The sequence below is a fragment of the Vipera ursinii genome (assembly GCF_947247035.1).
Source record: "Vipera ursinii genome assembly, chromosome: 9".
NCBI classification, from domain to species: Eukaryota; Metazoa; Chordata; class Lepidosauria; order Squamata; family Viperidae; genus Vipera; species Vipera ursinii.
Genome location: NC_139523.1, coordinates 12820673 through 12835178, shown reverse-complemented (window position 1 = coordinate 12835178; position 14506 = coordinate 12820673). Strand labels below are relative to the sequence as shown.

At 38.2% G+C, this 14506-nt stretch overlaps 1 protein-coding gene across 7 annotated transcripts in view; it reads left to right on the top strand.

Moving 5' to 3' along the window:
• Positions 1-14506, top strand: part of WASF2 (WASP family member 2) — a 48329-nt gene that overhangs the window by 9217 nt on the left and 24606 nt on the right. For 6 of the 7 annotated variants that reach the window (XM_083369862.1, XM_083369863.1, XM_083369861.1 and 3 more), the window contains 4 exons: positions 3558-3711; positions 8584-8718; positions 10217-10370; positions 13135-13252. In XM_083369862.1, coding sequence (XP_083225988.1) covers positions 3582-3711; positions 8584-8718; positions 10217-10370; positions 13135-13252 — 537 coding nt within the window. In that variant the 5' untranslated portion in view covers positions 3558-3581. Of the gene's footprint in view, positions 1-2906; positions 2931-3557; positions 3712-8583; positions 8719-10216; positions 10371-13134; positions 13253-14506 lie in introns of those variants that run through there. The other variant, XM_083369866.1, reaches the window with a different exon arrangement.

Sequence of the window (14506 nt, the reverse complement as noted above, 5' to 3'; positions counted from 1 at the left end):
CTCCTTTTACATACCATTGGGACCTACATAGCCTCTGATAACATTCAGCAACAAAGATATGCAAACATTCTGACAGTCCAAAGGGGAACTATACTTTTTAAACCAGAGGTATAATTGCTGACATGTTCAGGAACACATCTAAATAGAGCTCAGAATTCTTCCCTCTTTAACTTATAGGGTGGATTGCTGTCAAAATCATTATAGCAGTGTTTTAGATAAATATCCTAAAAGATACTTGATATTAAAGTGTGGTATGTCATTAGAGGTACTGATGCTGATTTGGAGGTTTTTCCCCACATATTGTCTCTTGGTTTTGTTTTGTTTTTGCTTCTGTTTTTTGGGGGGTGGGTGGGTTTGTTTTGGGGTTGTTTTGGTTTTTTAAAAGGGGGAGTTTTTCTACTGCAGTTACAAGACTGGGAGTCAACTTCTTCAGAAATATTTTACTTGAAGCTTTTCTTGCCGTTAATTTAGGTGAGGGTGGGGCTCTTGTTCGTTTCCTTCCTTTCACTGTTCACTGTTAAATTTTAAGCAGGCAACAAAGCAACATACTAAAAGAATTGTTTACCTGAATTAATCCTCCTATGAGCACTTTCGTGATCTGTGACAGTGAAAAAAAATCCTGATTTGTTCACGGGAACACGAGAGTCCTCTGAGGTACTTTTCTTTTATTAGGTTTTGGGCGCTCCTCTTTTTGATGTTTGAACCTTTTACAAGCTACTATTTGTTTGTATAGTCTGAAATGTTAGTAGTATCTCCATACAAATGATAGCACATTTTTCCAGCCAAATATGCACTGTACACAAGTGGTGAATCTCTCCTTCCCACATTTCTGTTTATAGTACCAAGCATGTTTCATAAGCCATGTGTAAGAAGTCTTGGATACATTTAAGTTTATACATTGTATCAATATATATCTTGAAATATAGCCTGCTGACACATGACAGAAAGGCTGTTACTTGTAGGATCTGAGATGAAAATGCATGATCATATAATTTTAAGAGGATGTCCATTTCATAGTTTGTATCAAGCTTCTCCCAAGCTGGTGTTTGGATTTCACTTCTCATAATCCCCAGCTGAAAAACTTTATTTTCACCTTATTTTTCATAAAGTTGGGGCTTTCTCCTTTCATTTATGAAGGAGTGCGGTTTTCTTCCGTGTTCTTTCTATATAACTGGTGGCTTTGTGATATTCTTACTCCACTGGTATGTGCTTACAGTTGCACTTCCATTTCTGCTTTTGTATTGCTGCTACCTCTTTTGTCTCAATAGACATTTCAACTGTTCTTTACTGCTTTGTTAAACCAAACTTCCCAGGTTTTTTATGCATCCTTTAAGTTAGTGGATTTTAAGTACCTTGATTCAAAAAAATTATGCTGTAGATAATGCACCATTTGGGCTAACTTAAGTGTATAAACAGGCAAATAGATTACCACAATGAGACTTTCGTAGATAATTTTTTATATTTTTCAAACAGTGACCTAGGTTTGCTTTGCAGATTCTAAGAATTAACAAAGACTGCATTTGTGCATCTCTTCAGTATGATATTCCATTTTCAACATACTGTATAACAGTAGCTGACATTTAGCAAGCCAGATGTGTGTCATCTGAAGGATGCTAATCCTTCTCTGAAGCTAATCACCGTAGGGAAAACCATCCATTTGAAGCTAACCTTTGAGTTAGGTTCAGAGCCAGACTTGCCAAGAACATTGTAGTAGCTTGAAATATTATCTTACTTAACTTGTTTCCCAATTAAAAGTTTAGTAAAAGCAACATTGCAGAATTAACATAAGGATTGAGTGAGACATTACCTTGTATACTATGATACCAAATCCACTTATTACAAAATCAGAACTAGAAGTTGTTCCTAATAATTGTGATTATGAGCACAATATGTCTCTGGAATACTCAAGCATAGGATGACTTGGTAAGAGGTAAATTAATTTATTTTAAGATTTCCTGGCTGCTCTTTGCTCCGACTGTTAATTTTAGGGGTTTTCCCTTCCCTCCCCCACTCCCCTGTAACTTTATGTTACACATAAAACCTTGGATATTGTTCTGTACCCTCTAGATCTTGGACTCCTCTGCAGTGGTAGGTCAAATTTGGAAATTCAGATTTTGGCTTGGGAGGTAATTAGCAAAAGCTAAATCAGCTTCTGTCCCTTAACACCCTGATAGAAAAGCATTCAGGAATGACTCCTGCACCTCAGAGATAAGCTGCCAGCTGCCACAGAGACTATAAAAAGGTGGTTCAAAGTCAAGCATAAACAGCCGACTTAAAAAAAGAAAAGGGAGTCTTGGATTGTTGCTGTTGGTGACAGGAAGCCATGTTCCCCAAGCTGTCAGCTTCCTGCTTCCCCCCCCCTCCCAATTCCATCCCACAGCAGATCAGAGCATTTGTCACAAGACAGCTGTCTTCTTTAGTAGGACTGTTTGCTGCCTACCCTCAGAGAGGAGTGGGTTCCCTTTTCCTCCTTGAAAATTAGCTAATTAAACGCGATATATTTTATTTTCACTAGTTGGACAGCTCATAAACACACGGCTGTGTTCTCCAACAGAGTGCAAATTCTTGAAGAGAAATATCGGTGTCTTTTGAAGATGAATGGCACGAGCACACAGGCACTTTAATACTTTATGATTGCTGAGAATCAAATAGTTAGCTTTATAGTAGGTAGAAAGGTAGTGAACGTCAAAAGGGTATCATTCTCTCTGTATTTTGACATTTTTATCCCTAGTGGCTGTAAGATATTTATTTAATTCAATTTAGGCATCTCCCACCTACCAACTGACTTGTTTAATTAATGTTATTTATTAATAAATGTTTTCTTTAAGTGTTAGGTTAACTGAATTACAGATGCCTTGATAAAAAAAGTTTTGGGAAAGGCAAACACGATTGTCCTTCAGAATCTTTCTGAGCTAGCATAATTTCAAAAGGTATGGCATTTATCTGATGGTGATAGGCCATTGCCTACTGTGTTCTTCTGTACAGTAAAATGTATTAGTAGGAAAACCTTCCATCATGAGGGAATTTAGGAGAAATGGTGCATTCCACTGGCTAAAAAGCAGTTGTTAGTAAGCTGCCTGGTCAGCTATCAACACTTCCTGTTTTCTCATGAGTCTCCAGTTTGGCTAGCATGACAAATTTTTATCTTTCCTCCAGCTAAAATGTTTGTGTTAAGGTTCACATTGGTCTTTCATAATTTTATAGTGCCCAGAGTTGCTAGTGGTGAGATGGGCAACTTATAGATTTAATAAATAAGAACAGTTTTTGAAAATATTTAACAGTATTAAAAACCATTTATAGTTTTGAATAAATGGATAAGGGACAGGTTACAGCAGTGACATTTTTTGGTGGGAGTTGGAACTATCAAGCTTTATTTCCTTCTGGCAACTTAAAAATAGGTTTATTTAAAGAATATCTCATAGAGGTTATGAGAGAGTGGATACATAACTGTGTTATGATAGAGTGTATGAGAAGGAAAATCAATGTATCTCTAATGTTGCTAAGATCTATGGCCATATAATCTTTTTCCTGTTTGGGGATTATTCTTTATCTTTCAGAACCCTGTTTGAAGCTGATCCACCATGCCATTAGTAACAAGAAATATTGAGCCAAGAAACCTGTGCCGCCAGACATTGCCCAGTGTTCGGAATGAGCTGGAATGTGCGACCAACATCACCCTGGCAAATGTCATTCGACAGCTGGGCAGTTTGAGTAAGTACCATAGCAAACTGGTCTCAAGAGCTGTTGGACTCTCAATTCTTTTTCAGTGCCCTCTTTCCTTGTGACTTATTTATTATCCATCTTTCTCAGTACCAAAAGATCTTCCGTGTAATGTTCTTTGAGAGGAATGCACAGGATAGTTGGAGTAAAACCTGAGATAAGCATTGTTCAGATTTCAGTGTTCAGAATTTTGTCAGAACATGAAGCAATTTAATGATTAGAACTGAAGCTTCATTGCGTACCTGAAATCCCCCAATTTTAATTTATTCTCTTGCTGAATATGTCTGCAGATGAATATTAATTAGTTGGGTATAGTTTTAATCTGGTTGGACAATATCTTCCTATAAAAGCTGAGAAAAAGGTGGGCTGAAGTAATAAGAAAAATCAGCCACAGCAATTTTTGCAACCGAAGTGTTACCTTATTCTAGCAGACTTCATTTTTTAAAATGATTTACTAAACATACTTCATTTACTCTTTGAAATAAATAATTAGTGATTCTATCCAAGTTGGTAAAAAATGTGGTGATTTAAGATTATTAATATTTCCAAATTGCCCTATAACTAGAATTCTCTCAGCAGATTATAGTTACTTAAAGCATGCCAAACGATCATATAGTAAAATGAATTAACAAGCAGAGCAGGAATGATTTAATGAAAACCATACAGAACAAAAATCTCATTATAATATGAACACTTAAAATCAAAAGCTGATTGTAAAAATGTTTGCTTTTTTAACTATTCCTATAGAAGAAAAAGAATGTCTTAACCTGGCGTTGATACCCTTCAGTGCAAGTGCCTGGTATGCTATCCTCTGCAAACTCTTCACAAGCAGGGCCCTCTCTGCCTAATTTCATGGCAGAGGACACCTAGAGGAGAGCCTCTAAAGATGACTGAGGGTGCTAAGGAACCATCAGTTACAGATAGTCCTCATATTATGAGGATTATCTGATGTGTCTTTGAACAGTCAGTGAATTTCATAATTTGAGGACTAGCTGTAATTGATGGTTCCTTAGCATCCTCCTCAGCACTGAACAAGTGGTATTTATGACCAGTCCTCAAAATTCTAGGCATCATAGCATCCCTACAGTCACATTATCATGATTTGGGTGCTTGGCAACCAGCCGGTGCTTACGACTGTTGCAGCATCCAACATGATGACCATTTGTGACTTTCCCTGCCATCTTCCCACAAGCAAAGTCAATGGGAAAGCCTGTAGGGAAGGTCGCAACTTGCTCCGGTAAGTTGCTTCGACTGATTTTCTTCTGAGGACCTTTGCTGTGGAGTATGAGATGCCAAGAATCTTGTATTCAGTAGCACCCTTACCCACCATCTGTGGCTTCTAGCAGCATACCTGCACACCTTAGCTTTGCAATGTTTTTTCCATTTTCTAGCAAAGATGCTAGAATTGTGATTTGCTTAACCATGTGATTAGATTAATGACCATCCCAATTCACTTAACAACCATCAGAAAAATAATTATAAGATTGAGTCTACTTATGTGGTGATTCAACAGGACCACAATGACTTAACAATCAGAATTCTGGGCTCAATTGTCATAAGTTGACGACTGCCTGTATACAACCTGATTGCAGTATTATAGCTTTTTGGACATGCTGCTGTATAACAATCATTCTTCCCTAACAGGAATTTAGTTTTAGTCCAGATATCAGAAGATGGGTAGATGAAGAAAGATTGCTTTATACAATCATTCTAGAAGCACAACTCAAAGCCTTTATTCCTGCAAGTTATAGAGCTTACTCACAGACTTCCCTATATGCATGCAAGGATATGTAAATGCGCATATTGAAGTTTAAAACTTCAATCCTGTGAACATGCATTTGAATTTCCTGTTGAATGAAGGGAAACATTTCTGCATAAACGTACATAAGATTGTGCTGTAAATATCCCAGCGTTTGTAGAAGAGTGGAAAGTTGCAGGCACATTGTGTGTCCATGGCACAAGCTGTAAAGAAAATGTGCTGTTCGTCTGCTTTATTTATATGCTATCTCTGTCCAAGCAGCAGAAAAAATAATAATAATTAGGATTAGGAAAATCATAGAAACAAATTTATACATTTCATAGGATCAGTTGTGCAAAGGAGACTATTTACTATACAACCGTCATGCAATCATCTCAATGCCTTGCATTTTACTGATGTAATGAAGCAGTATTACTCTTGAGAAATATAGTCTAATCTCATGCAGTGAGTATCACAAGACACCAAGATTCAAGCACAATAAAATATTATTGATTGCAGACTTTGTGAAAAAAGAATTCAAACACATTCACACTCATACTGTGTTGGTGGAAAATCTTTTGTTTTACTATTAAAACAACTGCAAACATCCTTGCAGAACTATTACAGATCACTCAGTAGACATGCCCATGCTGACACTAGTAGTTCAGATCAGTTTGAAAAAGAAATAGGTTTACCACATCTGTTCTACTGTGCAGTCCCAAATAATGACTATAGTGAGTCAAGGGGCTAATGTGATAAAGGGGGCTTGTTGCTTCTTCCCCTGCTGAAGATCTGTTGTCTTTTCTATTCCCCACCCTTTTTGGAAGGAACCGCAGTATTTCTGTCTGCAAAGCAAATATGTATACAAGACAGTTTGACATGTACATAAAATGCTGCTTTAAACTCTTGAGGTTTGAAAAGGTTGAAATATATCAGCAGAACAGTTTGGATGTTACTGTCTGATGAAAATTGTGGAAGGAGCCTTTTTCTGAAATCATTGTGCATTTTTGAGGAAATGGGGATGAGGCAGATCTGGTTCTGTCCTTGATTATGATATTTTTATTATTAAAACTTGTGTATGATTGAAGAGTGTCGAAACCTTTATGCCTTACTCTTTCTAGATTGTTTTGGAAATGGTGCATATACCCTTGCTGCAGTTAATCCAGAAAAATTATAGAGATGTAGCACGTTTTATCTGAGTTTGTCTTTCTCCCTGCTCCACAGGGAGAACTTTATGGATTGAGAAACCACTTATTTTCATATGTGACAGTTGTGCAGTTACAGAGTTTAGGGGATAGTTTGGTGAAAAAAGCATTTTTTTTCAAGATAAAAGGGTTTATTGAAAAAGTTGACAATTTATTTCACCTGTGGATCCCCAGAGATCCGCTAATTCCCTAAGGTGTAGAGACTCAATAGAAATACAAACAGTGAGTCAAATAAAATAGTGTGTGTTGCATTTAATCAAAGGTGATAGCATCAAGGGAGAATTACATTTGTACGAAGAATAGAGTGCAAATTTGGCACTATGAAGTGTGAAAGACAACCCTTTTTAAGTACTGTGTGACAAAGTACATTGCAGGCTACATTTGGGTATTCTTTCTAGATAGGTGCACACTCAAAATCTCACAGTAATACATGGTATACATAGGTATATTACACAAATGCTGTCTTTTTTCTATGCTGAACTAGTTAAGGTGAGGATGGGTGAAGGAAACTTGGCTAAAAAGAATTCACGCTAATGCTGTTCACTATATATCTCCACATTTTTCAGTCTTTGCTAACCATCGTTGCTTCTCCTGCCGCACACTTAGGATCTTGTCTTTGTGAAAACGAGCCCATCAATATAAATATAATTGAATAAATACTAAATGATTTCCTTCATTTTGCTGGCATTTCAAAATTGTTGAATGCCGCTGTGGGCTTCTCAGGAGGCCCCAGGAAATTTCAGGTGTTCCGTAAGTTTGCCTGTAGACTTTAATTTGTTTTAATTATTTATTTAAACCGTTTTAATATCCGCTCCCCATGAAGTTTCTTTTCCAGACCTTTCATTTGATTTAGTAGAAACATTAAATCTCCCATACAACATTGGGAACATTATTTTCAACCTTGAAAGTACCTTGCTTTGGTTTCTGGTGCTGCCACCTGCAAATAATAAATGACTTTGTACCCAGTGTGAAGGAAAGCAGAGAGATGGGACCTCCTCTGGGCATCATGTAATGAAGTCAGTCTTTTAGAGCTTCCAGAAGACAGTGGAATAGAGCTATATTTTCTTTATCCCGCAGACCATATTAGAAGCTAAAAAGACCCCACCGTATGTGTAATGGCCTTCTTAGGAAAGAGAACGGTGGGTTTCCAAGTATTGCACGTCTGGAATATCTGTGCATTTCCTCTTTATCAGGAAAACAGGAAGCCACTTCTACATTGCAAGAACAGGCAATTGGGAGGTGCCCAAATGCCCACTTTAATAAATGGCAGAAAATAAACATATCCACTTGCCAAGATTGTTGTAATCTAACTTGTTTTATACTACCAGTAAATCTGATTATTAAGCTTGTGAGAATCTTATTTTTTGGTTGTAAATAGCTGATTGGCTGTGATGCTACAGTTTGACTCGTGATTATCTTTCTTACTACTTAATAAGTCTACCAATTCGGTATCCCTTCCTTTTATTTTGAAAGATGGTCTTGTCAATTTGTAGCAATAGCTATAGCTTGCAGAAGTCAATTGGTACCTCATTACTGTTTGTTTCGGATTTGCTTTTCTTGTGCTTTTAAGTATTGTATTTTATGCTTTATTAGTTTGAGACCATAAATAAGCTTAACGTACGGAAGTACCATGTGTACAGTGTTTCTATGGAAGCTTTTTTTTTAACTAATGTTCTAGCTTTAAAGGAAAATGTATTGTTTTCTATAATTGCATCCTGGGAATAAAAGCAGTAAAAATACTTAATTATGCATATGCTTAAGTTAAAGACTCATTTCACTGAGGTCAACTTGTGACTGCCTGGCCACACGGGGGGGAGGGGTTGCGGGGGCAATTGCATAAAAATGACTTTACTGTTGATCTTTTTTCTGGGAATTTTTTTCAAGCATTTCAATTTCTGTGCCTCTTTTTTCTTTTTCTAGGTAAGTTTGCAGATGACATATTCGGAGAGCTATTTACGCAAGCAGCCACATTTGGCTTTCGAGTCAGCTCTTTAGTTGAGAGAGTTGATCGCCTTCAGGTGAAAGTTACTCAGCTGGATCCCAAGGAGGAAGAAGGTACATAAAACGTTATATTTTTAGAACATCATGATTCAGAACTGCAGCAATAGCCAATTTTTGTCTTGAGACTTTGGAAAATCACCCTGAGTCACCCAGCAGTCTCAGCTGACCATCAAGTTTTTCATCATGCTTGCCCAAGAGATTCTTGTATAAAAGCGGTACCCTGCCTTATTTTGTTATGGAAGGAGAAGTCACTTCATAATAGTCAGAAGCATGAATGCCTTTTTGCTTACCACTCTGTATAGAGCAGTGTTGGGTCAGTTTGGTAGCTTGAAGATGTGTGGACTTCAATTCCCAGAATTCCCCCGTGCTGCCTCAGGAATTCTGGGAATTCAAGTCCACACATCTTCAAGTTGATATGGTTGAGAAACACTGGTACAGAGGAAAGGGCAGCCATGTTCAAAAGAAGCACTCCTTGCCTTGAGATCCTCTCCAGTCCTTTCTTCTGATGAAACCGTAGAATTCAGCTGCTTGTGTCCAGTGTGCGGGATAACTGCCAACATTTTTGAGAAGGAAAGGGCTTCTATTGCAGGGGTGTTGGAAGTTTGAATTCTGGCAGTTGAAGTCCGTAAGTCTGAAAGTTGCCAAGGTTGGACACTCCAATCTGTTGCATCCATTGCATTACTGGTAAGAGTAGGGAGGGGAAGCACCATATTGACCTGAATTTTATTAGTCTAGATCAGGGGTAGGCAACCTCGGCTCTTTTATGACTCATGGACTTCAAATCCCAGAATTCCTGAGTCAGCATAGCTGACTCAGGAATTCTGGGAGCTGAAGTCCGTGAGTCATAAAAGAGCCGAGGTTGCCTACCCCTGGTCTAGATTTACAAAAAGATACTGTCCCAGCATCTGTAGAGTTGTTTCTTTTTCACTTAAAGCTGTTTGAAATACTTTACTTTTTGATTGGCTAAATAATCATTTTATAACATTGCTAACTGCTAATTGTCCAGGATATATTTTTTCAATCTTCTTTGTTTAGAGAGGACTGATTCTCCATGCTTTTCTCTTTTTAATTAAAGACAAGCATATACACAAAAAATCCTATCAAAATCGTAATTAACAATGAAGAGGATCCAGGAGGCAACAAGGAATTAATTGCCCATGGGAATATTGATTTTTTTTTTAAAAAAAAAAAGTTTCAAAGAACCCAGCCATATTTGATAATATTTGTTGCTTCATTCCCAAAACTGCTAGATAAATTTGCTACACTGTGGGAATTGCCTCATAAACTGCAAGAAGAAAAGAGAGAAACTGCATGATCTCTGGGTAGTATTTTACTTTGAATACGATAACTAATTCCATAACAGTTCGGGTCCTTTGGTAAATAATAATCTCTACTGGGTTTTGGACAATTCGCTTTCTGACAGTCCTTTCTGAAACAACATAATTTTTTTTTTATTGTTGAAAGCTTTCCTGGGGATGTGGCAAAAAGTTTGTAAAAATATTAACTTGGGTTTCGAATGACTATTTTCTTTCCCATTACTTTTTCTTCATAGTGTCATTGCAAGGTATTAACACCAGGAAAGCCTTTAAGAGCTCCACGACTCAGGACCAAAAGCTCTTTGAGAGAGAGTCTGCCCCTCTGCCTGTCCTTGAAACATACAGAACTTGTAATAAACCACCCCCTCTTAACATACTATCTTCATACAGGTAACATATCCAAGAGAAATATCATGTACTTGCTTTCAATTCCGCCCTCTAAAGCAGGCCTTTTGAACCTTTTTACCCATGGTACCACTTTTAGGATATGGCAATATCCGAGCATCACCAGTCGCCTAGCAAGGTGTCAGAAACATGACCAACAGCTTTCTTTTAGTTTGCTCAAGGCTAGCACTTATCACTGCATTGTTTCTTTTGCTTCATGTTTCTTGGCTGTCTGCCAGAGGCTATTAACTATTAACTCTGGAGGAAGAGAGAGAATTTTAAAAAAACACTTCTGGTACTTTTATTTTTTTGGCTTGACTTTTCTAAGAGAAGGGAAATGGATGTTTCTTTTGGAGGAGCCTTTCGTATTTGTAATGGTTGGTTTCTGGGGCTAGGTTTTCTAGGTCTTTTCCTATTGTTCCTGCCTTTTTAATATTTCCCAAAGATATTTCTTTTTCATGGGTATGTAGATGCTAACTTTTAATTATTGATTGAATCAATAATCCATCACAGCCACAGAGCAAGTTTCAAATTGACTCCAGAGTTCAGAGATCTTAAACCAGGGGTGGGGAACCTTGGCTCTTTTATGACTCGTGGACTTCAACTCCCAGAATTCCTGAGCCAGCATGGCTCAGCTTGGAAACCTCTCCCTTTCCCCTCAGCATGGCTGGCTCAGGAATTCTGGGAGTTGAAGTCCACGAGTCATAAAAGAGCCAAGGTTCCCCGCCCCTGTCTTAAATGGCTGCTCCGCGGGAATTGCATCCCATGAGAGAAGCCGAGTGAAGGATTTACTTTGGAAAAGGGTGTTTGTAAATCTAACCAAACAGGCCATAGCTGACAGCTACTCTTTGCTAAACTCCCCCCTTCCTCCCCCCAAAAAAGCAACATTGCAAAAAGAGAAACCAGCGAAGGAGCCAACCCTTTTCCTTCTACCCCTTCTGGAGGAAAGAGGAACACGGCATCCACAAGGTGTTTGTGTTTTTGTCCAAATTGGTACCCAAAGCAAAGGAAAAAAACTGCTACGGAATTTTGAAAAACTGCCAGGGCTGCTGTGCCCCTTTCCAAAACAAAGCGCCCCATGCAGTCCAGCCTCATCCCGCACAGCCGCCCCAACGCCCCGCCACTCGTCCAAAATGAAGTACCGATCGAAGCCCCAGTAGCAGGAGGCGCCCTTCTTCTCTCGCTGCCCCCCTCATCCCTCACGGGGGACCATCAGGGCGTTCAGAAAGGAGGGGAAAAGGTTGTCCGGAGGTGTTTTTTTCGGGGGGGGGATGGTTTCAGATTTCCCTTCTACTCTGCTTTCCCTCCAGTCCATTTTCAGGGCACCTCTGCCTTGTGCTTCCAGTGCAGTGCAGCCGAGCCCGCCACTGTCAGCCAGGCGATTGGCAACTTCCGCTTCCCATTGCTTTGCTTTGCCCCAGATTTGAGGAACGTGGAAGCCTCATCCCCCCCCCGCCCCCTTCCCCATGAAGGAAAGAGCTGGAATCTGGTGCTGATCCTGGCGCTTCTTTTGAGCCCTGACAGCCCTTGCAGCTCCACCCACCTCTCGCTCAGGCTTGTGCAGTGCTGCCGCCGATTCAGCTCATTTCCCTCCCCCGCTAGGATGGTCGCATACCACCTGCCAGGTGCCAAAGTGCCACAGGTGGTACACATACCACCGGTTGAAAAGCCCGGTAAAGAATGTGGAATGACATCAACTAGCTTGAAAGAGAGCCTTTAAGTTTACATTTAGTTTAAATATTATGGTCTTTCTGAGGAAAAAAAAGAATGGATGGACAAAACAGAGAAACAGGGATGGTGATGGTTGTCATGCAAATTTATAAAAGGAGGATTTGGAGACAAATATTTGTTTAAAATTTAAAGTCACTTGTGGAAATATAATTTTATTTGGTTAAGACCAAGAAAAATATAGGGTTTTTTGTACATGATGTAAATAATTTGCATATTACTTGAGTGTCTGTATTTACGTATAAAGAACTTTTTTTAAAAAAAAATTGGACAACCCAAAATCAGCCTTGTAGATTAATAAAGATAAAATGGCCTGTTTGGCCAATCTATAGTTGTTTTCTTTTAATAGTATTGTACAAACTTCCTCTATGTCAGGTTTAACATACAGTGCTTATGTATGTTCTTCTGGGCATATAATTTAATGCTGCTTTCCTACTTAATTATTTGTAGTTAGTGCATAGATTTGTTGGTAGGATTGCTGGAACAACTCGCAAACTAATTCTCTGGAAAGTGTAATTGTTGGGCCCTCAAACCTGATGCTGATAAAATTCTAGGGTAGAATGTGATGGTGAAATCAGTTACTCTGCTTGCAGTTCGATTCTGCTATACTATTTTATGTGACATATTTTGGTTTATGATTATATAATAAAAGCAGGAAAACATAAATGTCCTTTTGTAAAGTAGTATATAACTGAGAATGTTATAATGAGAATGACCTGGAGGTAAGGAATATACATACTTCCTCAGCCCATATCCATTAGTACGTTTTTGAATAGGAAAATAATTACAGGTAGCTGGAGGCAGCTGTCTTTTTTGAGATCCCACCCCACCACTTTACAGAGAAATGTATATATATCTCCATGCTATCTCAAAATATTGCCTTTTGCATGTTGTCACTGGTGTAGAATATTTTGGTTTACCTTAAAGGGGAAAATTACTGTTAAGAGACTGTGGTATTTTCCTTTACTATCTCTGTTTCATATTTGGTTGTCGGGTACACATATGTAACCATCTCATTCTGTATGGATATCCTCTCTCCTAGGGATGATGGCAAGGAAGCACTTAAATTCTACACAAATCCATCATATTTCTTTGATCTTTGGAAGGAGCAAATGCTGCAGGATACCAAGGATATTATGAAAGAGAGACGGAAGCATAGGGTGAGATGGGCGGCACAGTTTTGCTTATGCAAATTTGTTTGGTTCTAACTTTGAGCAAAGAGAAGGAAAAGGTATGAGATTGCCATTGCCTGACTGCTGGCAACCCTTGGTGGATATGGACAATCAATCACACAGCTGGTTTGCGGGGGGGGGGGGATTGGCTGGGGGACAGACTTCACTCAATTTTCTTTGTGCATTATATGTGCTTCTGCTCTAGTGCCATGTATTCAGTTACAGGAATAATATATGAAGCAGAATAAGGCAACTTTTGATGGCCAGATGAAACCACATCTCTTACTGTGAGGGGGACTGTTTGGGGAAAGAGGTTTTAAAGCCTTTCTTTCCTTTTTATCATTGATAACCCTGTTCTGGATTTAGAATTTTCTTCTATTTTCTTAACTCAGAACAGTACAAAATATGCCATTATTTTAGTAATAATTGTTAGAAGGGAACTCTGTGGTCTGAAAACATTGCCCATCTTGACTAACGTTTTGTAACAAAATAGTTCATATTGTTATAATAATATGAATTGAATATCCAATGATAGAATTATTTGTACACTTAAATCTGCAAATGAGCAAAGTTGGGATTTCTTGTGCCATTGTGCCCACAGTAAAAATGACTATCTATCTATCTATCTATCTATCTATCTATCTATCTATCTATCTATCTATCTATCTAATGTGGATTAAGTTGCCTGCTCCGTATTTCTGAGTAAAGTTGTTGCAAAAAATGTCTTATTTTGGGAATATTTCACTTGAGAAATCATAATCATAAAAAAGCTTTATCTAGATGGCATTTTCCTATGCTTTAGCTGCATTTTTATTTAGGGATGAGTAAAATTGATAGAAATTTCATTCTAACAACACTTAGTGAAAAGGCAAGTAGTTATATGGGAAATTTGCAGTTTCTAAGAAGTTTTTTCTATCCCCCACAATCCCTTTAGTAGCTTCCTTTTAGGCTTTCTTAACCAAAATATTACCTTACTTAGTGCCAGCCAACCTTCTGCAATTAATTTGTGGAATTTCTGAACCATTAAATTAAGGTTTGATTTAGCAGTGGTGACATCAAGAGACTATTATGTAGCTTGCTAATAGCAAAAAACAACATAACACCCCAGCTCTTTTTTTATTTGTGTTTTTACAGTTGGGTATCTTCTTATAGTAGGTAGGATGTAATCCTGTGATTGGACTTTTGAAAAATATCTTATTAGTCTCTTTTGTAAAGATGCACATTATTTTCACTTGTCAGTGG